At 36.4% G+C, this 25,608-nt stretch overlaps 1 protein-coding gene across 2 annotated transcripts in view; it reads left to right on the forward strand.

Annotated features, from left to right (window-relative positions):
* Positions 1 to 25,608, forward strand: part of Brf (Brf RNA polymerase III subunit) — a 330,203-nt gene that overhangs the window by 195,556 nt on the left and 109,039 nt on the right. For both annotated transcript variants that reach the window (XM_090386884.1, XM_090386885.1), the window contains 3 exons: positions 8,382 to 8,531; positions 23,493 to 23,586; positions 24,050 to 24,173. In XM_090386884.1, coding sequence (XP_090243010.1) covers positions 8,382 to 8,531; positions 23,493 to 23,586; positions 24,050 to 24,173 — 368 coding nt within the window. The remainder of the gene's footprint in view (positions 1 to 8,381; positions 8,532 to 23,492; positions 23,587 to 24,049; positions 24,174 to 25,608) is intronic.

Here is a 25,608-nt window from a genome sequence, read left to right on the forward strand (position 1 = left end):
AAGCAGATATGGAGTTCTCTGAGCAGTGCAGGCAGATATGAAGTTCTCTGAGCAGTGCAGACGAGCTGCAAGAGTAGCTCATGGTGTCTTGTCAATGATATACAGTAATTTTTCTAGCAGGGATAGGGATGTGATTATTCTCTTGTATAAGGCCACACCTTGAGTACCGTATACAGGTCTGGAGGCCTTATTTCAAGAAGGATGTAGAGCTGCTGGAACGAGTACAGAGAAGGGCAACAAGATTAGTGAATGGAACAAAGGGTTGCTCTTACGAAGAAAGGCTTAAGTTTTGCAAATTACAGAGTCTGGAGACTAGGCATCTGCGAGGTGATCTGATAGAGGTGTATAAGGCTTTGAATGGTTTGAGCATGTTCAATGCCGATGGGATTCTTCCTCTTGCTCAGAATAATCACCTGAGAGGGCATAAATTCAAATTGAGGAAGGACGGATGTCGGATAGATGTGCGGAAATTTGCCTTTAGCCAGTGGGCAGTTGGTTTGTGGAATAGACTTCCACCACTTGTTGTTGAAGTTGATAGCCTAAACACATTTAAGGCTCAGCTGGACAGGTATTTCGAACGAACAGAGGGGTGAAATGGGAGTAGTGGTTGTGTTTTTTTTTTTTTTTTTTTTTGGCTGATGCTGAATAAGCTTGGTTTCTTGCATCATATGCCTCTACTAATGCTAATGCTAATGCTAAAATCTGCACACAGCTTCTTGACCAGCTGGCTCCATGTGACTAGAAAACTGAAGCTATTTGAAGTTGTGGACATTAAAATCACCAAGAAAAATTACCTCACTGTTAGGAAATTTTGATTGCAGAAAGTCAAGTTTCAAAGAGAGGAAGTCAAAGAGTTTCAAATGATTAGTGGAGTTGGGGGAACAATAGAGGCAACAGATAAATTTGACAGAATGGGGTAGAAAGATTTTGAGCCAGAGAAGATCAAAAGAGGATATTCCAAATTATTAAGTCTCTTACAGGGAATATCACAGTGGAGATATGCACAAGTACCACCTTTGAAGCAAAAGGAATTGTACATGAATAATTAGAACAAATGGTTGAATTGGTTGAAACACCTGATAATTGGGATTTTGTTAAGAAAAGCATGTGGTATTTCCACTTACATAACTGTAAGCAAAAATCGACATAATTCAGATTGGGAGACCACATATATTTGTGAAATGAATGAGGAAGTGGTTGGGAAGTTTGGACCTTTTCAGAGTAAGTTTGTCCTATTAGCATTGGTAGAGGCATATGATGCAAGAAAGCAAGCTTATACAGCATCAGCCAAAAAAAAAAAATACTTCCCGTATTTTTTTATTTTTTTTTTAATTTTAAAATTCCCGTACTTTTAAAAAGTTCCTTCTTAAATTTATTTATGCTATCACCTTCCACAATGACAGATAGAAGTTTGTTCCAGCAATCAACCACCTACTGGCTAAAGGCAAATTTCCGCACATATATTCTATAAATTTCTTTCCTTAATTTGAATTTACACTTCTTTAGGTGCGTAATCTGAGGAAGATTCCCATCAGCATTGATCCTGCTCAAACCATTCAAGGCCTTATACACCTCAATCAGATCACCTCGCAGGTGCCTAGTCTTCATACGCTGCAATTTACAGAACTTAATCCTTTCTTGGTAAGAGCAACCCTTTTTACCCCTCATCAATCTCATTGCCCTTCTCTACTCATTCGAGCAGTTCTACATCTTTCCTAAAATGTGGCCTGACCATTGCCTTATACAAGAGAATAATCATCTCCTTATCACTGCTAGCAAAATTCCTGTATATCATTGATAAGACTCCACAAGCTGCTCTGGCAGCTTGTCTGCAGCTCAGAAACTTGATATCTGACCACACAATTACCCCAGGTCTTTTTCATTCTCCACTACCCTGAATGTAGTACTGCACAGTTGGTACATTTCTCTGTGGTTGCTTCTACCCATATGCAGTACTTTACATTTGTCAATGTTAAACTTCAGTTGCCACCTCTCTGCCCAACTCTTCTAGATCCTGTTGCAGTAGCGTACTGTCGTTAACAACCCTGCCATACTTTGTATCATCTGCATACTTGTACATTAAGCCTGATATATCTTCATCAATATCATTGAATAAATATAGAAAACAACAATGGGCCCAATGCTGAACCCTTGAGGACTCCACTAATAACATTAGTCCATGAAGAGCAGTGTCCATTGATTACCACTCTCTGTCTTCTCCCATTCAACCATCTCTTTATACATAGCAGCAACTTTTCCTTTATGCCAAACTGCTCCAATTTGTACAGCAGTCTTTTATGTGCAACAGTATCAAAAGCTTTCCTAAAATCCAAGTATATGTTATCAAAATTTTATTTTGTATCCAGTTCCTTTGTGACCACATCATACACTGGTGTGCAAAACTTGAGGACCAACACTCTTTCTAAAGATTACAACCACAAAATCTTTACTTAAGGTACTCTTTACTGATGAGAGTAGATTCAGTCTCAACAGCGATTCTGGATGTCAGCTAATCTGGCGAGAGGTTGGCACACAGTATCACCCCACAAACATCACTGAAAGAGATCAATATGGTGGTCGAGGTGTTCTCGTCTGGGGAGGTGTTATCTTGGATGGATGTACACAACTCCAGACACTGGAAGGAGGTACTGTAACCGGTGCACGCTACTGTACTGAGGTAATCCTTCTCCATGTGCATCTGTTCCGAGGTGCCATTGGCCCCCGAGTTCATGTTTATGGATGATAACGCCACACCCCATCGCACTGCAGCTGTTGATGTGCTTTTGGAAAGTGAGAACATTGTTTGTATGGATTGGCCTGCTCGTTTCCTCCAATCTAAATCCCATCAAATGCATATGGGGCACTCTGGGGAGATGCGTAGCGGCATATCCACACCCACCAGAAAATGTTCACCATCTTCAAAAAGACCTCTAAGGTTGGGAGAGTACATATCCAGAATTTAAAACAAATACACTAACCGTTTAATTATAATGTTTTAATACTAGAAACTAAAATGTACCAAACGATACTACACTGTAAAATGATATATGCAAAAGACTGATTTACAAAATATACGATGAAACTTTAATATACAATAAAATATAAATAAATAAATAAAACATTTAAAATACAATAAAGATAAAAGCGATAAAACATTGACTGAAGCTTTCGGAGGCTTCGGCCTCCTTTCTCAACAACAATGATGTTCAAGCAACACATCCTTAAGTAACAGGCTCACAGCACACGTGGTTGACCAGGCGCATGCTCAATATTTCTTCCATACGATCCAGAACCGGAAGCGGCTCAGGAGTGTGGAAATATAAAAAGCTCGTCTTTTGCCAGGACCACAGCTTCTAGTAGGGGGTGAAATCGAACACCCCTGTCCCTATTCATACTATTGTTCTCAGACGAGCCTATCCACAAACTCTCTAGCCACTTACGGTCCCAGAACCTATGCGCCCGGTCAAGGATGACAGCATTCAAAGGGGAGACCTGATGATGTTTCTCCCAATAATGCTCAGCAATGGCGGACTTATTGAACTCTGTGGTCTGTATAGCTCGCATGTGCTCCCCCAGACGGTCTTTTAGTCGCCGTCCTGTCTCCCCCACATAACATTCCCCACAGTCCGGGCATTCGATCTCATATACGACCCCACTACTCGAATCCCCAGGAATGGGGTCTTTGACCTGTGACAACACTGTGTGCAACTTCCGACCCGGAAGCTGCACACAGCGTGTCTGAAAGTCACGTAGCATTCTTGAAACGTAGTTTCAAGAATGCTACGTGACAACCCGGAAGCTGCACACAGTGTTGTCACAGGTCAAAGACCCCATTCCTGGGGATTCCAGTAGTGGGGTCTTATATGAGATCGAATGCCCGGACTGTGGGGAATGTTATGTGGGGGAGACAGGACGGCGACTAAAAGACCATCTGGGGGAGCACATGCGAGCTATACAGACCGCAGAGTTCAATAAGTCCGCCATTGCTGAGCATTATTGGGAGAAACATCATCAGGTCTCCCCGGTGAATGCTGTCATCCTTGACCGGGCACATAGGTTCTGGGACCGTAAGTGGCTAGAGAGTTTGTGGATAGGCTCGTCTGAGAACAATAGTATGAATAGGGACAGGGGTGTTCGATTTCACCCCCTACTAGAAGTTGTGGTCCTGGCAAAAGACGAGCGTTTTATATTTCCACGCTCCCGAGCCGCTTCCGGTTCTGGATCGTATGGAAGAAATATTGAGCATGCGCCTGGTCAACCACGTGTGCTGTGAGCCTGTTACTTAAGGATGTGTTGCTTGAACATCATTGTTGTTGAGAAAGGAGGCCGAAGCCTCCGAAAGCTTCAGTCAATGTTTTATCGCTTTTATCTTTATTGTATTTTAAATGTTTTATTTATTTATTTATATTTTATTGTATATTAAAGTTTCATCGTATATTTTGTAAAGCAGTCTTTTGCATATATCATTTTACAGTGTAGTATCGTTTGGTACATTTTAGTTTCTAGTATTAAACCATTATAATTAAACGGTTGGTGTATTTGTTTTAAATTCTGGATATTCACCAGCTGAAGTGGCGCTGACAGAAGAATGGATGATGTTACCACGATAACTTATCAACAACATTGTTCTAAGAATGGACAGGCAGTGCAAAGCCTGCATTGAAATTAAGGGTGGCCATATCTCCTATTGAGGACCACCTCTTCCTTTTATTCCATCTTTGGCAGTGATACATCTGTATCATGGCAGCCAATGTTATGTTGCCATTTTTGAATAAAGTCTCTCTGTACCGTTTTGTTTCCGTTGTTGTGTCGGTGTTGTTTCCTTCATCATTTCTGTACCTCACGAGGTTACTTTGGTATTCTTTTCCCATATCCAGGCCACTCCTATGAGAAGCTACAGGTGAAAACCTGACTGGTCCTTAAGTTTTGCACACTAGTATAGTATCCAGTCAAATTGGTCAGACAAGATTTCCCCATTAGGAAGTCTCTGACAGGGAATTAGTTTGCCTAATCATGATCTATTCAGGTAAACTAGGTATTTATCAAAATTAAGCTGGATGCCATTCCAAAAGATGTTCAACGGCTTGTTGGCATCCTTGTTTTTAAGGAAAAACAAGCTGAGTTTAATTTTCTTTGGATTTGCTCCTAAGGTATTTTCAGTGGTCTAAAAACTTTATCTTGGGCGATAAGAACTAAATCATTCACAAAGCTGCGGGAGTATAATAATGGTAAAAATGTATTTGTGGAAGTGTATTTCACACTTTTCATTATATGTTGTATCATTATTAGGATTTGTGCCAGCTTGATATTTTGCAGTGGATGCAATGTTCTTGGCCTTTGGACAGAAAAGATAGGAATGAGGGAGGGGATCTCAATCCAGTCAAGGTGAACTCTTCCTTACTTTCTTTTTCCCAAACAGTAATTCCTACACACACACACACACACACCCACCCATCTCACTGAACTCTGGGACCAGCCCTAAGTCATAAATCCCCAAATCAACTTGTTACTTGCTATTGTTCCTATGAAGCCCTCAGTTTCCTCTTCCCTCAAAGAAATTTACACCAAACCTCCTAGAAATTTCTTTATCCATTGACATATCTAGTTATCCAAATTTATTAGAAATTTTTGCAGATCTCCCCTCCCCCACTAGTCTTCAGAACATCTTGGATTTGTCAAAAGCATGCTACAGCAGGGATGCTGGTCCATGTTGACTCAAGTGCTTCCCACAATTGTTGCAAATTGGATGGCTGCAGATTCTACTCTGAAGAGCTTGCTCCACTTCAACCCACAGGTGCTCAAATGGATTGAGGTCAGGCGAATGGAAAAGCTATCACTGTAAGTTGAATTCTCTCTCACATTTCTGGAACCAATTCTGACATTGTAACATGGTGCATAATCCTGTTAAAAGAATCACCTTGTAGATGGATACATTGCAACCATGAAGGTGTGCACCTGATCAGAAACAATTTACAGATTTTGCATACTCATAGCATACAATTGTTGCTCCACTGGTATCAGTGATCCCCAATGTGTACATCACTCTCCACACCATTACATTGCCACTACCAGCTTGCATTGTCGACATCTGACAAAAATTCTGGCCTCCCATCAACATGAAACAGCAGGAATCAAGCAACTTTTTTGCAGCCTTCCACTACTATCCAGTTTTTCCTGAACCCACTAACCGTGCTTTTTTTTTATGATAGGAGTAGAACCCAGTTTGGTTGTTGGGTGCAATATTCCATCTGTATAACAGACGGCATTTCAGAATGCAGAACTTGTCAAGGTATGACAAGTTCTGCATTCTGAAATGCCTTATTGCTTTACCACTGTTATGCTGGGTTGTTATTTGACTGACTACTCCTTTCTATTATTCTGCACATTTTGTCAACCTCCATTGGGCTCTTGCATCAATAAGCTGTTTCCAACTGCACAATCACCACTGGTCGGATGTTATTTGGCTATTGGACAAATCTTGATGCAACCAAAACACAGTTCTATGTGAATACCCTAGCAGGGTTGCAATTTCCGAGATTCCCGAAGTGTGAAAGCTGCTGGACCTTCCATTATACCACTGGTCCAGACATTTTAATGAAAAGCCACCACCACACAATGCAAATGTGTGGTGGTTAGCACCAGATGCAAATGTTCAAAGTTGCTGAAATCTTTTGTCTTGCGTATTCTCACACTAAATTTCACACATACATTGTATCACATAGTATTAACTAGTGATGGGCTTAACCAATTATGGCACATAATTGAAATAATCTATTGTGGGATTTGCATAATCGATTATGGATTTTTGATAATCAAAATGGAAAGTATAAATGGTGTTGGAGAGAGAGAGGCAGAGATTAGCCATGTGGTATATGGCAATGCAGAACTTGAGCTTTAGTCTTGATAACATAGTCAATTTCGTTCACTGGCATTTCTTTTTTAACTTTTTTTTTATAATCAACTATTTTTTAATTACTAGTGAATGATTGTCATAATCAGGGGTGGGGTAATCCTAGGGTATGCGGTGCCCCGGTGCCAATCGCAATTTGGTGCCTCCTTGAATGTTGGTGCCCAGGTCACCCCCCTTGCACCCTCAGGACTGTCCCCCTGCCCCTGGCCATAATTAATTATGCTAATAATTCAATTATTGAAGTAAGCGATTATGAATCATTTGATTATGCCATTTCTGGTATAAACACAGTGTGCTGTTATTGAAGGAGTGTTCCATGTCGTGATAAGGGCAGGTGTACTTAAGTGGCAGTGTAAATAGTGGTTAGTTCTTCAGAGAAGCCCACAAAAACCTGTTTAATTCATAATGTAAGGTTCCTCTCAGTCAAGATGAAACAAAACTTTGTAATTACAATAATTATTTTATAACATAAGCAAGTTTATTAGGTCATGTGTGTTCCTATTCTGGAATAAGATAAATTGTTCATTGATAAATGGACTTTTCATACACTATCTACCAACAGTTAAACCTGTTATTAAATTAAAATACACTTGGCACTAAGGACATCCTTTTGCCCCAGAGTCTGTCTGTTCTTGTTCTGTCCTTATTCACACAGTGTGAAAGCTTCTGGACCCTCCATTATACCACTGGTCCAGACATTTTAATGAAAAGCCATCTCAAAACAGGTATGTTTTCATTAAATGTGAGCTAGCTCTATGTTGCTCTGCTTGATCTTAAATTGAATAGAGATAATATAGACCGATAGTAGTTCTTATAGTAAGATATTTACATTTATTTGACCACACTTGTCACCTTAGTGATATTACTAAGGTGACATCATCACTAAGGATCAAATAAATTTTACTGAATCAAAAAAGTTGAAGGAAGGAGGAGGAGAATGTGATCGTTAAATGTCCTGGAAACAGAACAACAATTAAAAAAGAGGTGGATGATATTAGCATATGTGAAAACTCATTACCAGCATATTAAAAGATGCTAAAATAATCATGAGAATTGAATGGAAAATTGTCTTCAAGTAGAGGATCAGTGAGTTAAAACACTCTGATTACCATAAGTTGATTTATATTAGTTAAATGATTTTGCAAGAAAACTATAAAATTATTAATTGCCTGCCCATTACTTGTGAAGAATTTATTTCTTCTAAATATCTTTATTTCAAATTCAGAGTTCATTGTTTAAATCAACATTTTAAAATATAGATGCAAATTGTAATTTGCATTTTTATATTTTTAAATGTAATGATTTGAATTTATAAATCATTATATTTAATAAATTAAAACTATAATTTATATTCTCTAGAACTCTTGGATATCACAGTAAATCAGTAGCATTTATCGTACTGAAAGCTGTTTAAAGAGAAAAAAAAAAAAAAAAAAAAGTACTTCCCCAGCTTGCTTTTTCTTTTCTCCAGATCCTTCCATATATATTATAAGGTTTGCTCATCGTTTAAATTTTGGTGATAAAGCTCATACAGTTGCGATGACTGCCCAGCGTCTAGTACAGAGAATGCAAAGGGATTGGATACACACGGGCAGGCGACCATCTGGACTGTGTGGAGCTGGTGAGTTATTTGGTATTTAAAAATTATTAGAATTATTATTATGATTAATATAAATGAATGAAATTATATGTAATTAACAGTATTAAAATACTGCAAAAATTGTAATTTTTTTTGTTAGTATCTTCTGTCTTTTCTGTCTGCAACCCATGGATGGCACCAAAATATAGGTTCTGATACCTTTCATTGTTTTGGGTCACCACAAAAATAATTATTTTTATGCATATAACAAATAACCTTTTTGTTTTTCTTCTGTTTGCCTATAAATAAGCTTTTCAACCAAATAAAAAGCTAATATGTATTGTCAGTTTTATATAAAATTGTAAAGCTATATTAGTTCCTCAATAATGAATATGTTGTTGCTTTAGTTTATAAATAGCCTCTAGTGCTTTTTTTTTTTTTTTTTTGCATCAAATTCATAAATTTAATAAAAGTTGAATTTTTCCAAAAGTGATTTTTTTTTTCTTGAAGCTTATGTATGATTTCTTTTATATTGATTCTTATTGTCAAGAAGGCCTACTTTATTTCCTTAACCTTCTGCTTCTAAGTATGACATCTGGCAGATAATGTTTGTTTTTTTTTTTTAATTTTTTTCTAATTTTTTAGTTAAATCAAATCCTCTCATGTACCTTTACCCACTAGTGTACTCTAATTGATTATACATTATTTTCTGTTTTCATTTCAGTATACTGTGAATTACAAGAACTTAATTTTTGTTTGGCATTTAACAGATACCAGGCAAGCAAAAGCATCCACCTTTCTTGTAGGCAACTCCCATTCTCATGTTGTGATTGTGAGACACCGGAGAGAGCCATATAATCTTGCTGGAGAGCTTTGGTTTCACCATCTAAATATGTACAGCTGACAAAAATACAGATGTTCGTTTCGTGTTACATCTACCAGCTGGTGCATCTGTTTCAGTTTGGAGATGAGTGACCTTGATAATTCTTAAAAAGAAATTTTTCCTTCTTGTCAATAACATTTATGTCTGGTCTGTTGCATGGGATCATTTTGTTCATTATTATGGCATGGTCCCAGTATAGTTTGTGAGTAGAAGTCTATAGTATAGCCTGGGGTTCGTACTTGTAATACAGTACACTTTTCTTTGATTAACTGATCTTTTTGCACTGGCTTCTGGTGTATTGTCCTGGTCATGTCTATGTATGTACTCAACCTTGGTGATCATCCTGTGGTGATGTGCTGGATTGTATCTGGGTTCAGATGCATCATCAGCATATATCATCTATCATTCCAGAGTCCTTTGCGATGTATTTCTAGTAGTTCTTGCTGTTCATTACTTGGTCTTGGATGATGAGCATGAATCCTTTGGTCTCGGGAAAGATCCTCCCACTCGTGAGCTTATCTTTCTGTCTTTGTTTTTTTTGTCAGTGTGAGTGGGGGTCTCCTTGTTGAGGTAGAGTGGAGTATGTCATTTGTCCATCTTCCTTATGGCTTGGTAAATTGGCACTTTATTTTCTTGAAAGGTAACCTTGGCTTCTTAATCACCTTCTGGTGTTCAATGATCTCTGACAAACCACCCCCTCTTTTTTCCAGGTCATGGTCAGTCTCTTGATGGCCAACTTCAGGTGGTGTTGGTGGCTCTTGGTCATCATTATTCTGGTCGATCTCATAATCTCCACCAGCTCGGTGTTGGTACAATCTGTGATCTCGAAGGAGCATGTCCCTGCTATTCAGCTTTGTTTTTAGCAGGCTCCACAGTCTCTGATGGTGTTTCTCAGTCAGGTGGGCCTTGATCTCCTTGTGTTCCAGCTGTAGAGCCTGCATCATCCCCAGATATTTTTAGGTCTCTCCCTCTATCTGAGCTTAAAATCTCTTCACCAATCTTCAGCTGATAATTTTGGCTGACTGGATTTTGCATTTCTCTAGGCAAAATTGCATCCTGATGTCAGTGCTGACTGCTTCAATGATTTGGAGGAGCTGCTGGAGTTGATTCTCAGCTTCCGCATAGAGTTCGGTGCCATCCATTTACATCAGGTGAGAGAGGGTGTACAGATTCTTACCCCCTTCTTTTAGGGTATATCCATACTTGTTGTTGAGCATGATGGACAGTGGGTTGAGTGCTAGACAGAACCATAGTGTGCTCAGCGCATCTCACTATAAGGTTTCTCTTCAGTTGGTGGTTTTCTTGACTTTGTTGGTGGGTCTTCATTTAGCCACGGTTGCTTCTAGGAAGTATGTATCAGTGTTGGATTGACTTTGTAGATCTTCGGTGTCTCTGTCAGCCAGTTGTAGGACATGGAGTCGAACGCTTTGTGGTAGTCAATGTAGACCATGTACAGGTTGCATTACTTCTTGTAGGCTTGCTCCCTAACTTCTGTGTCAGTGGCCATTTGTGCCTTGCATTCTTTGCCCATCTGTTTACATCCCTTCTGCTGTTTGGTTATGATGTTCTGGCTCTCCAAGTGGTCTGGTGTCTTCCTGTGTATGCTGCTGATTAGGATTTTGTACATTGTTGGGAGACAGGTGACCACTCTGTACTTTGTGGCGTCGTTGTCTTTAGCCTTCGGATAGGAGAATCCTTGAGTCAGAATCTCTGGGATTATGTCAGAGTGCCTTATAATTTTAGTGAATTGCTCTGCTATGTGCCTGTGTGTGCAGCTTAACTTCTTGTTCCAGTAGTTGTGGATGTTATCTATCCCTAGAGTTTGCCACTTGTGTGAACTTCTTGATTGACCATTGTGCTTCTTCCTCTTGAATCTTCCATTCTGTCATCTCTTGTATGTCCTTGGTTTTCTTTCATTCTTGGTCTGTCCAGGGAAACAACCATTATGACTAACTTCACTGCTCCAAAATTTTGCACAGAACTCCTTGACTGTCTTCCTTCTCCTCTTGTCTGGCGTACCAGTAGAAGGCCCTCTGGTTTTCATCAAATATCTGGTTGTCCGTTTTCCTCTGGGCATTCTCCCTGAATTGGTAAAGTCTCTTGCTAAGTGCAAGGAGGTTCTGCTTGAGGGTGTCCAGGTATTCTCTGATCCTCTGATTATAGGTCTTGTGTTTGCTGTGGATGTTGTCTTTCTTGAGGATGGGCTTCACTTTTCTGATCAGCTTCTTACTTATGTTACCCTGTTGGTATTGGGTCATTTGGCCTAACTTCATTCTCTTCTGTCATCTGCTGTAGCCTTCTTTCCTAGGTTGGTGGTTCTTTGTGTTTTGTTTTCTGTTGCTCTCTGTTTTCCCTTGCATTCATCCTGGTGGCTGCTATAATGTCACAGTAAATGGCTATGTGAATGGTATCTAGTGTTATTTCATTGTTGTTGAGGTAATCCAGTATTATTCACTGATTGAAGTAGTCTGTGACTTGGCACAGGATTCTGTTGGGTCTCTGTCTTGGTATGGTGTCTTTATGGGGTCTGCTCCCTAGAATTCTGCTAGGATCCTCTTCCATTCTTCTTCTTCTGTTCTGGTTATTGCAAATTTGTCTCTTTATACTTCGACTGCTCTTTAGCATTAGCATTAGCATTAGTAGAGGCATTTGATGCAAGAAAGCAAGCTTATGCAGCATCAGCCAAAAAAAAATAAATAAATAAAGTAAAATAAATAAATAAAAAATAACCACTTCCACTTCACCCCTCTGTTCGTTCGAAATACCTGTCCAGCTGAGCCTTAAACTTATTTAGGCTATCAACTTCCACGACAAGGGATGGAAGTCTGTTCCACCTACCAACCACTCGCTGGCTAAAGGCAAATTTCCGCACATCTATCCTACATCTGTCTTTCCTTAATTTGAATTTATGCCCTCTCAGGTGATTATTCTGAGCAAGAGGAAGAATCCCATCAGCATTGAGCATGCTCAAACCATTCAAGCTTTGTACACCTCTATCAGATCACCTCGCTGGTGCCTAGTCTCCAGACACTGTAATTCACAAAACTTAAGCCTTTCTTTGTAAGAGCACCCCTTTGTTCCGTTCACTAATCTTGTTGCCCTTCTCTGTACTCGTTCCAGCAGCTCTACATCCTTCTTGAAATGAGGCCTCCAGGCCTGTATACAGTACTCTAGGTGTGGCCTGACCATTGCCTTATACAAGGGAATAATCAGCTCCTTATCCCTGCTAGAAAAATTCCTATATATAGCTATATGTCGTCAAATTGATAATCAGATACATGAAACGATACAATTACTTTTCATTGGACCTGCTGGCAGTGGAAAGACTCTTAAATTATTGATGGAAATGTATAATCACTTTTGTAATGTATCACATATTCACAATGCATATGTTACTTGTGCCTCGACGGGCAACGCTACTGTGGCAATCGATGGTACAACAGTGCATTCTGCTTTCCGTATATGTCTATCAAATAATCTTCAACTTGGTAATGAAATTCTTCAACAATATAGAACTGCATTTCAACATGTATGTATTATTATAATCGATGAAGTTAGTATGATTAGTGCAGAACTCTTATCGATTATAGATATGCATGTAAAGCAGATAACTGATATTCATGAAATACTATTTGTAGGTATGAATATATACTTCATTGGAGATTTATGGCAATTGCCTCCAGTGCATGCTACACCTAAATGCCTGAAGAACTCATTGATTTGCTCCAGAATTATGGCATTCACTACAATTTCATGAATTAGTACAGGTTGTTCGACAGTCCGATTGTACATTTTCTAAAATTCTTACAAAAATAGGCAATGGAGAAGCGTTATTACCAGATGAACTTAAAATTATAGAATCAAGATTTGTTACCAAAGAAGATGCTACTAATTTATGTCTGCAAGGAATTCAACTATTTTTAAGAAATAGTGATGTAAATGCTAGAATACAAATGCTTTAGTTGCAGATGAAACCCATGAAGTGGTTGCACAAGATTTATACCAAAGATATCATTCTGAAGAACAATTAGCAAGTATGCAAAATAAAATTCATAAAATGTCAATGACTGAAACTGCAGGACTTCCATACATTCTACCATTATTGAAAGGAAAACTGTACCTGATTACTACAAATATAGATGTGGTCGATGGATTGGTAAATGGTGCAATCGGTACTTTAGTATATTTCAAATTTCAGGACGATGAAACAGTTAGAAGAGTATGGATAAAATTTCCTGAGTCAAAAATAGGACATAACCTTCAATCTCATTATAAACGATATGCGAAAGATAAACATTTACCTAGTCATTCTGTACCTGTTATAAAACGATCAACTACAATTCCATTCAAGAAAAATAAGAAATTAACATGTAGACATACACAATTTCCTTTAGTATCTGCTTGTGCTTTGATTATACATAAATCTCAAGGAGGGACCTTCGACAAAGTTGTATATAATTATGAGAAAGATCATCAACAGCAACTTGTATACGTTTTTATTATTATTTTGTGTATTTTTGTTCAATATTTTTTAACTGCTTTTAGCAAATCATAATTAATAGAACACTTTTTCAATTCAGTAAAAAAGCAAAAAATTATTTTTTTATAATAAAGCAAAATAAGTGTCTCACAAACACCACAGGTGCATCTTTGTTAAATTGAGCAGTGAGTGACAGGAGGTTAAATACAGTCAAACTCGGCTATAACAAGAACCAAGTGACTGAAGAATATTGCTCGTTATTACCGTTACTTGCTATATCCATCACTGTACCTATGTGTTAACTTTTGCTGTTACTCACTATATTTATCGTGCACATGCATAAAAATATGCATGTGCATGATTATATATAGATAATCATATATATATAAATATAAATCATATATTTATATATATATATATATATGATTAACAATTTATTCAATATGTTTATGCACTATATAAATATTTCACAAGGAAAATGATTTCATTATTAAAAAGTCTTGATATAATATGTTACTTTTATTTTTTAAAAAAGTCTTTCAATGTTTGTTTCAAATTTCTTTTAAGGTGAAATTTATGAGCAATTATCTTTCGTTTTACTGAGATAAAATCAAAATTCAGGATCAATGTCATTGGTTTAATAAAACAAAAAAAAAAAGAGTTTTTAAAACAGTTTGTGCCTCTGCGCTAGGCACTACATTAACTGGACACTCACCACCATCTTCTTCTTGCTGTCACCTTCGAAAGCCTCTTTTTATCTAACAGTCATGAGGTTGTTATCCACAACCTTGTAATCATCCACACATACCAACCTATTATCCAAGTTATGTTTCTTAAACCACATTGTTATGGAATATTGTCTTCATTTCCTTTGGTTGTCTGCATCAACATCCAGAGGCTTTAGTCCTGCCTTATTAAAAGTGTTTTTGATAGTTTGTGATGTGCTCTTATCCCATGTCTCATTCATGAATCAGATGGCATCAAAAACTGAAATTAGAAATTTTTTCTTTCTTTCTATGAATTTTATAGTTTCTAATATCAAAAGTTTTCTAAAATGGCATTTAAAGCTTCTAATATAACACCTTGATCTATAGGTTGCAGAACAGAAGTTGAGTTCACTGATAAAAATGAAAGTTTGATGTTGGTTAGATTGAGAAGAATGGGATGTGATGGGTAATTGTCTAAAATCAGCAAAATTTTCCTATCCATTTTTCTGAGTTCTTTGTACCAGTGGTCCGATATGCACTTATTCTTCTTCTTCAAAAATGGTTGATGTCATCTAGACTTTTTTTGTTAGCTCAGTATATTACTGGAAGATTATGAATGTTTTAAAAACATCTTAGATTCCTGGATTTGCATATTACTAAGAGTTTTCTTTTTTCCACTCACATCTGAACAAATCAGAACAGTCAATTGCTCTTTGGATAATTTTCTGCCTGTATACTTTTCACCTTTAAACTTGTGGGTATGTAGGGGTGCAATCTATAAAATATGCCGGCTACATCAGCATTAAAAATGTCACTTTTCATTTTTAATTTTCTTCCTGTGCACCTTTCACCTTTAAACCTGTGGGTCATGTAGGGGAATAATCAATAAAACATGCTGGCTTCATCAGAATTAAAAACTTCACTTTTGCAGAAACCTTTTCTTATATCTGGCCACACATTTTCAATCCAGTCATTACTCACTTCTCATACACACCACCAGATTCATAAACAATACATCTTACATAAACAATATTATTTCTATTTTTGAATCTGTCAGACCATCCATTGAATATCCAAGTTGCAACTTGCATATCCAAGTTGATGATAGGAATTCAATGAACACAGTTGAGCCCTTTGTACTAGTGTCTTACTCCAGAAAAGAAATTATCAATTGACTAACATCACAACAATTCGATTCAAACAAATAATAAGTGCATTTGATGCATTGCTTGATAACAATGTGCAATGCAGAAATTGAATCAGTCTTACAGTCTATGACAGTGCAATTTCAGTATAACAAAATCAGTCTCTGAACTTTTTGATCACACGTCATATTAAAATCCTATAAGGGCATTACATCTGTAATAATTAACATCTTGGATTAGGCAGCCAAAATCAGTAGAAGATGCAGTCACATATACTTCAGTACCAAAAACCCACCTCCAGTATTAAAAAGAAGATAAAGCAGAAATTTGAGTATCTCTTAGACAACAAAAAAAATAGATGAAGAACTGTGCAAAAAACTTAAAATCAAATGATTCGGAACTGCCACATATAATTGCCAACAATGAAATGCATAAAGAGAGATTCCCATCTAGACACATTATTAATTTGAGATTCCATTCCAGTCAAAAAATTTCCAAGTAGCTCACCAGCCTTATTCCAAAGAATCTTCTTTCCATCAAGAATACAAAAGGCATTTAAGTTTGACCAGAAGACATCTTTTTATCCTTGTACTGTGATTACAAGGATAAAAAGACATATCATACCTCTGGAAGAAGCAAAAATATGCTCGAGATAAACCTTAGATTAGTGTTTCTCAACCAGAGCTCCATGAGTACTTATTACTTGTGATTCCCTAGTGAGGAAATATTTTTTCATAATTTATTTACAGATATTGACTAAATATGAGTGTGATCTTATTTAGTTATTTCTGGATTAATTTTTGCAATAATATAATATTTATATACACTAAAATTAAAACATATCTATACACAGATATTTGTTCTGGTGCTCCACAGTCTACTAAAGGTTGAGAAAGCTGCCTTAGATTACCAAACAATTATAAAGAAGTTTCATTGTATATATATATATATATATATACAGTGAAACTTCCTTATAAAGAATCTAGCAAAAAAATTCGTTATAGAGAAATTTCGTTATACAGAGAATATTTTTTGTATTGGAAATTGTTATCTAATTAGAAAATTAAAACGAATCTGCATTTAATTTTAATGTATTTTATTTCAAGAACATACTTAAATTATGTTTACACAATTTATGCCGGTAAGTATCACAAATTTAAAAAAATCAGTAATTTTCATTTAGCACAGTAGAATTAAAAAATGTCTGATTCTCAAAGAAAACCTCACATTTATTCAGAGCATTAAAAATATTATCAGGAACATTTTCACAAAACTGCAGACCCAGACAAACCGTTTTAAGCACGAATCATTTCTTCACGAGTTGGCTTTTCTATGGGTTGTTCTGATGTGTCTTCAGCACCTGAAGTTGTTCTGGTGTGTGTGTGTGTGTGTGTGTGTGTGTGTGTGTGTGTGTGTGTGTGTGTGAGAGAGAGAGAGAGAGAGAGATAAAACAAGAGTCAGAAGTAGAAGGAAATCACCAAGAAGAGAAGAATGATGATATCCAGCTCAAGACCTTGGGTGTGCCAAGTCCATACTCACCAGGTGTGAGACCCTATTCTGCTTTCATTCATATATACACAAAGAAAAATTTATGGTTAATGTATGCTGTAAGTTACTTTTCAGCAAAAAAAAAAAAAAAAACAACAAGAGCATATAGCTATGTGACAAAAAAGCAACAAGAGCTATGTGACTGATGACAAATCGTTCTAAAAGAATGAAATTTAAAAAATTTTAAGAAAACCATCTACTGGTAGCCAGTTGGATGAGAACGGACATATACAAAAACTATCATACAATGATTGACAAGAAGGTCATGTGGTACAGTTGAAGTGAGAAGTGATGTCACTCAAAAAACTTGACTAAAAACCAACTATCGAAGCATTCTATGTATTGCTGCCACAGTGCGTAAAAGGTTTACCCGCAGCGAATTTCGTTTTCCCCATAGCCAACATCAATTTACAAGTCTACCCTATTTATTGCAAAGTTTATGATCACTTTTAAGAAAACCCATTTGGTTTTATAACTGTAACAAAAATGAAACAAAGACCCTCCTATGGGCGTCAATGGCCACAAATTTTCACTAAAAGGATGATTAATTCCAGATGTTAATGAGCAATTTCGGAGGGAAGGAGGCCGTATAATATTTGAGCAGCTGTTTAGCAGTAAATGCTTGAAAATCTTTAAAAATGCTTTTGCTAATTTTTTTGGAAATTCATTATAGAGAGACTAACACTTTGCTATGTGGGGTAAATTTTACATGTAATTTTGTTTCAAGGTGTAATGTTTTGCAAAAAAATTTGTAATACAGAGAAATTTATTAAATAGAAGTTTGCAACAGAGAAGTTCCACTGTTTGTGTATATATATATATTATTATTAGTATGAATAATCGGTTAGATTTTAGCGTAGAGAACAATTATAAAAATTTAAACTAATATAGAAAATTAAGTAAACAATATATTTTAGATTAAAATGTAAAATTGAAAGTTAAATTAATATAGCAAAATGGCAAAACTGGTATAGGGACAACAGAAATGGGTAGGTATGAGACTTACATCAGATGGGCTGTCAATCCACTCAATGCCCCGGAAGAAGTAGGGAATTGATGGCCACGTGATGGAATGTTCTATATTATAATATTATAATATATGTAAATGTATTGTTATTTAAAATTAGTATTGGCATAAACATAACCATTAGTTTTAATATAATTTTAGCTGAAGGTAATGAAATTCATCAGTAAAGTGTAATGAAAAATTTATAGTAATATACTTCTTAAAATTAATATGCTGAATTAAGATAACCTTGTTGGGCTAACTTGATTACCAGATTTGTATGCACAATAATACTTATATGTCCAAACAACATTAAAAGAAAAACACACACACACACACACACACACACACACACACACACACACACACACACACACACACACACACACACACATATATATATATATATATATATATATACACAATGGATTTATAATTACATTTGTTTGGAAGTAGAAGATACACTCTGTATTTGTGTAAAAGTGCAGGCACAGGAAAGTCTTTGACATTCCTGCTAGTAAAAATATTCATGGCCAACCTCAAGACAAAATTCTTGGAACAAGAACCTTAAAACATATAATTCTGGATCTGTTATGTCAATGGTATTTTGCTAACCTGGAGTACAGCAAAGTAGTCTTAATATCTTGTTCAACAGTCTCAATAATTTCCACAGTCAAATATTAATTATATTTTAGCAAAGCTTTTGACACTGTTCCGCATGAAAGATTGCTGTACAATTGGAGGAATGTGGGCATTAGAAGCAAGAATGCTATAGAATGGCAAGAATGTCTATAGAAAAAAAATGATTCAGTGACAGAAGATGGGGTGGTTATTAATGAGTACTGCTCTCCTCAAACAAATGTTAATGGGGGTCTGAGGATTCAGTGCTGAGCTGCTTATTGTTTCAATATTTATTGACGATATTGATTAAGGCATATTAAGCTTATTGTCTAAGTTTGTAGATGATACAAACATTGATAGGTGGTCAGTGATAGGAGCCAGGGCATATTACTGTGACAAGACTTAGAAAAGTTGGACCGGCTGAGAAGTGGTGATTTTTATTTAACATTGATAAATGCAAGGTACTCTATATAGGCAGCATTAATCACAGAATAACATACCAATTGGGTGTTACCACACTCAAAGTAGTGGAGAGGATAACTGTCCTAGCAGCCTCTGAACAGTGCACTGTCCTAGCAGCCTCTCTGAACAGTGCAGACAAGCTGCTAGGCCAGCTCATGGGATTTTGTCAATGATCTACACTGAGTGGACAGAAATCATGGGATATCTACCTAGTAATGGGTAGGCCCACCTTTCACCTGGATAAGAGCAGTCTCATGGCGAGGCATTGAGTCCACTAGTTCACGAAAGCGTTTTCCACAGGTATTTCCATCCATGCTTGCTGCACCGCTGTCCATAATTCTGTCGCATTCCTGGGTGAAGGATCCAAAGCTCGAACATATCTTTCCACAGCATCCCAAAGATGCTCCACAGGGTTCATGTCTGGTAAATGGTGAATGGTGGTAAAATCTGCAGAATGCTCTTCGAACCATGTTCTAGTCACCACGGCTCTGTGGGGAGGCACATTGTCCTGCTGGAAGAGTCAATTGCCCTGTGGATGCACGATGACCGTGAAGGGATGCAGATAGTCTGCAAGGATGAACACGTAACCTGGACCATTCAGAGATGCATCTAGACATACCAGAGGTCCCAACGTGTGCCAGTTGAACATGCCCCAGACTATTACTGACCATCCACCTTCCTGAACAGTTCCTTGTTGACATGACAGGTGCATAGCTTTGTGCAGTTTCTGCCAGGTATGCACTCTCCTGTCCCCTTGAAATAACTGGAAATGGGACTCGTAGGACCAGGAGACCCATCTCCAATCATCCAAGGTCCAGTACAGGTGTTCTTTCACCCAGTCAAGGCATAAAGTCCTGTGTTAGCAATGGGACTATGGCGGATCAACGGCTCCCATAACCTATTGCAGCTAATGATCACCTGATGGTCTTGGTCGAGACTTTTCTGGCACCTCCCTCATTGAAGTCAGCGGTGATTTGTGCCACTGTCACTCTCTAGTTGGCTGAAACAATGCCAGACAGATGTCGACGACCACATTCATCCACCACCTTTCTCTGCCCACGATGAGATGTTATTCCCAAAATGGCGTATTCCCAATACACTCTTGATACTGTTGAATAGGGATAGTGCAATTTCTGAACCACCTCCACGATAGAGTGACCCATGCGTTGGGCACTCACTATCATCCCTCTTTCAAAGTCGGTTTACTCATGACATTTATCCATATTGACATTGAATTACCATCTATGTGAATGCAGTGATGCAGTGTACCTATATACCTGCCAAGCGTTGGATTCATCCACTAGCAAGAGGGGTGACAGCGTCGCATTACCTAGGGACCAGGTATCCCATAAATTCTGTGCTTTTGGTGTACATGAATTTTGCTAACAGGGATAAGGAAGTGATTATCCTATTGTATAAGGCAATGGTGAGGCCACATCTTGAGTACTGCATACAGGTCTGGAGACCTCATTTTAGGTAGGATGTAGAGTTGCTGTAATAGGTACAGAGAAGGGTAAGATTGGTGAGGGGAACAAAGGGGTGCTCTTACCACGAAAGGCTTCAGTTCTGCAAATTGCAGCATCTGGAGACTAGGCACCTGTGAGGCAATCTGATTGAGGTGTTTAAGGCTTTGAATGGATCGAACAAGCTCAGTGCTGATGGCATTCTTCCTTTTGCTTAGACTAGGCAATGAGAGGGCATAAATTCAAATTTAGGAAGGTTGGCTGCAGAATGGATGTGCGAAAACTTGCCTTTAGCCAGTGGGCAGTTGATTGCCATAACAAACTTTCTGTTGTGGAAGTGGATAACTTGAATAAATTCAAGGAAGAACTAGAATGAAAAAGTGAAATAGGGAAGGGGTTTTATTTTATTTTTTTTTTTTTTTTTTTGCTGATGCTGTATAAGCTTGCTTTCTTGAATCATTTGCTACTACTAATACTAATTTGCAATTTTGCTACCTATTAAATGAGACTGTTCCCTATTTGTATGATAATGTTTTATATCTCTTACCATGTAAAGCTTTTGCCTTAAATTTATTTTAGTTTGTTTTTGTTTTGTTTTTTTAATCTGCTATTAACATCTTTAATCTTACATTGTGGATATATCTCACCACCAGGTTGTTAAAGTTTTCACAGTATATCTACTTAGTCACCAGTGACACTTAAAAAAAGGGTCAAAATCTTGGTTTTAAGATTCATGAAGAGACAAACTGAGATTTTCAGATTGATACAGTTTTTTCTCTTCTGTTTCATGCTGCATTTTCTTGTCTCATGTCTATTTCTCTTTTCTGTCTATAGACTCCCTTCTTATTCTGTCTATCAGAGGGCTGAAAGACTTATCCCAAAATTAAAACTGTGAGTTGAGACCAGTCAGGAGACAAACTGTGATTGTGAGATTGATTTTATCCCTATTTTAATTTAGGGATAAAAATCTCAATTAAAACTTCTGGATGAGTAATAGCAGACAGTTTAATGCAGCATCAGCCAAAAAAAAAAAACCACCCATCCTTGCTAATAATTTGTCTAATTCTTCTTTACATTTATTCACACTACCCATTTCTACACCGCCAGATGGAAGTTGGTTCTGACAGTCAGTCACTCTCTGGCTGAAAGCAAATTTTCACACATTATTGTGCAGCCATCCTTTAATGTTTGTCTCCTCATGGGTGTCATTCAAGAAAATGTAAAGATGCCATCAGCAGCATTTAGTTTACTCAATCTATTTAAAGCCTTAAACACTGCAATCCTTGCCTCACAGGTGCCCAATTTCCAAGTGCTGTGATTTGCAGAACAAATCTTTCATGATAAGAACGCCCTTTTATGGCCTTGACTAATCTTGTTGCTCTTCTCTGCACCCATTCCATCAGATGTCACAATCATCCTAAAACTTCTCTATTGGAGCAATGCTTTTATTTAGATTAGGATAATAGCCAAGAAACTTGTGAAGGGCTTCCACAATGTAAGATCAATGCACTTAGTATAAAAACTAATTTGCTGTCCTTGTATTGTTTTATAACTCATACAGCATGAGGCTTTCACACTAAATTTACTTGAGATCAGTGTATAAAGCATTTATCTTGATCAAAGCTTCTCTTCAAAATGCACCTAGAGAAGCTCAGAATTTCCTCCTTTAGGAAGATACGGACTCTGGAAAATTATTCATATACTAATAAAGACATTATTTGTTATTATGATCTTATGATATGCTACATCATTATTTAGATTAGAAGATGATGTAGCAGAGTGTCACAATTTTCACTGGTCCAATTTGAAGTCTGGTTTTGAATTTTTGATTTGTAGGTCAAAATACATAAAAAGCTAAGGTGCCTCTCCTTAACAGAGATTACTGAAGCTAAGTCATTCCTTCGTTTCTTCTTCTAAATTGTTTAACCTGACCTTTGGCCTCTTCTATTTGGAGTAAAATTACTTGGCTTGCCCCTCCCAAGGAATGCATACTGAGAGCCTCCTCTACTAAGGATAAATAGGTCATGTTGCTCTTTTTTTAAAAAAGGCAGTTGACACTCTAGTTTGAAATATAACAATAATATGCTTTAAGTTATTCATTTAAAATTATATGTTTTGTTAATTGATGTATTATTATAAATATTTAATGTTTATTAATTAACTATACTGTAATTTCATATTTTCTCTTGTTACCCCATCCCAACTTATATGCCACACAGAGTTTGCCAGTTTATATACCTCATAAACAGATAATTATTTACTTATTTAATTCTGTCAATTAGTAAATGCAAAGTTATTCAGAAGCATTCAAATTGTTTTGCATTACCTTAAGGCAGTTTGAAGAAAAGTGTTTGGGAAAACTGTAGCTCACAAGAACTATTAGCTACACCTTTCTAAAATATATTTTTAGTATGAGGTCTTTTGAAGCTCATACATAAACAATAAAGTGAAAATGATGATGATTATAAAAAATTTTATATATTAAAATTTTAAAAATAAAATTAATCATTCCCAAAGAAGCTTAGTTTCAACTAGTGCTATATAATTCTGAAAACTCTTGTATGATGATAAGTGATAAAACCTGTTCAAATGCTCTTGACAGAAATTTTGATATAATTTAATTTAAGAAGAAATTTAAAAAATAAAATTTACTAAGTAAATGACAGTAATTTTGTAATACTATTTCAGCATTGCTTGTTGCTGCCAGGCTACATAACTTTAATAGAACTGTAGAAGACATTTTGAAAGTTGTCAAAGTATGCCATGCAACACTTAAGAAAAGGTGAGTGCATATATAGCTAAAGGCTTAACATTTTTCTTAACCAGAACAACCAATTTTCATTATATTCAAACCAGCTAGCAAGGATGGTGGGAACATGACCTCTCTTTGGAAAGTAATTGATTTTCATAATGCAATATCAAAATAACATGTGGAATTGGCATAGTGAAGGTAGTGCAAGTTAATCAGCCAAGTACTGGAACTATTTAGTTGCAATGAGCATGGATGTAAAAGCAAAGAATTTTTAGTCAACTGATTTTCACTAGCTTTACCATCAGAGTCTGTTTTTAATAGATTAATATTGCTTGTTTTTACCTGAAACTGCTCGAATCATTAATATATTTGATTAAAGTGTTCAGTAATAATGTTTAGCTTTTCTACAAAACATTGTTATTTGATCTTCAAGTAAACATTCAATTTTAATCATGATGAATAAAAGTTTTATATTTTTATTGTACTCCTTCAGGTTAAATGAATTCAGTGAAACTCCATCTAGCCGTTTAACAGTTGATGAATTCATGACTATTAGTCTGGAAGAGGAAGAAGATCCCCCTTCATTTAAGGCTTCCCGACAAAAGAGATTACAACAGGTTAGTTAACTTTTTTTTTTTCTTTTTCTTTCTTTTTTTCTTTTTTTTTTTTTTTTTTTTTTGCATGCAGTGCAGTCTACCATTTAAAATTCCAGGGTAGCTAATATAAATTAATTTAAAAATATATATTTTCTAATAAGCTTGCTTTCTCTTAGTATGTATGTTTATTGAGTTTTAGAAAAGATGACCTGGAAAGTGATATTACAATTAAATATCATTGTGCAGCTAAAGAAAATCTGTGAGCTATATTTAGATAGTATGCTGAAGAGTATTTGAAAGCAAATGCAAAATTTTTACTTCTTTTCTTTCTGCCTGAGGATTGGATTTGTTATGGTGTACAGCATGCTACAAAGTTATATTAGATAGCCTTTTCTGTGAACTATACATATATAAAAATAAATTTTCTGTTTATACTCCGGGACGACCAAACGGTCAGAGAAGTTCACAAGATAGATAGAATACAAGAAACAGCACCGTATTCAGTAGTCACGGGCTTGAACCCCAGTCACTCAAGGCACATGTACTTATGCACCTGGGCGCCTGACCACTAGGCTACGGAAAAGAGCAGATTTGCAAAAATAACTTGAGTACCTCTAAAGATATGCAGTCATAGCATGAAATCAGCTATCTGAACTGTAAGGATTAAAAGCCAACACTCTTTAATGTCAGTAAAGTGGACCCTCACTTTACAATTGGTTCACTATATGATAAAATCACTTTACGATGGACTCTCCATAATAAAATACCATTCACTATACGATATGTGGTAAGCACCAGTCATTGTGATCACATTTGCGAATTGACTTTTAATTCTATTAAATTAAATTCTAATAAGAATTTAATTTAACGAAGAATTAAATTAAATACGAAGAATATTATCCACAGGCTATAAAAGTAAAGATCACAAATTTACACTTTATTACATTACCAATTAACAAAATTAAATGATATGTGAAAATCAGAAGAATATTTTCCACAGTTTAGCAAAATAAAAATAAATTTACGCTTACGTACATAATATTAATATTGTAATATGTGCATACTAACTAGTTGATATTTCTGTTCACTGACATTTGGTGGGGGGGAATTGCAACTAACAATAGTCACAAGTGGTTTATGAAGTTTAAAAAGTAGGAATGAAGAAAAGATACCGAAAATTTATTTATGTTTTTTATGTGATTGAAGGGAAAATGCATTTCACCATAACAACATAAAAATCCACAGAATTCCAGCTATCAGTATGATCACAAATGCAATAAGATTGAGTTTACAACCCATTTATAACATATTGCACTAACAGAAAAGTCCAATAATCCAGAAACTGCAAATTGTTTTTATTATTTTATGGTTGTGACTTCCAGAAATATACTTTAGAAAAATATCACAAAGACATTCAAAATTGATTCTTATAACCGAACATATCATAACAGTGAAA

Source organism: Mastigoproctus giganteus, chromosome 12 (genome assembly GCF_048544385.1).
Source record: "Mastigoproctus giganteus isolate SK-2022 chromosome 12, ASM4854438v1, whole genome shotgun sequence".
NCBI classification, from domain to species: domain Eukaryota; kingdom Metazoa; phylum Arthropoda; class Arachnida; order Uropygi; family Thelyphonidae; genus Mastigoproctus; species Mastigoproctus giganteus.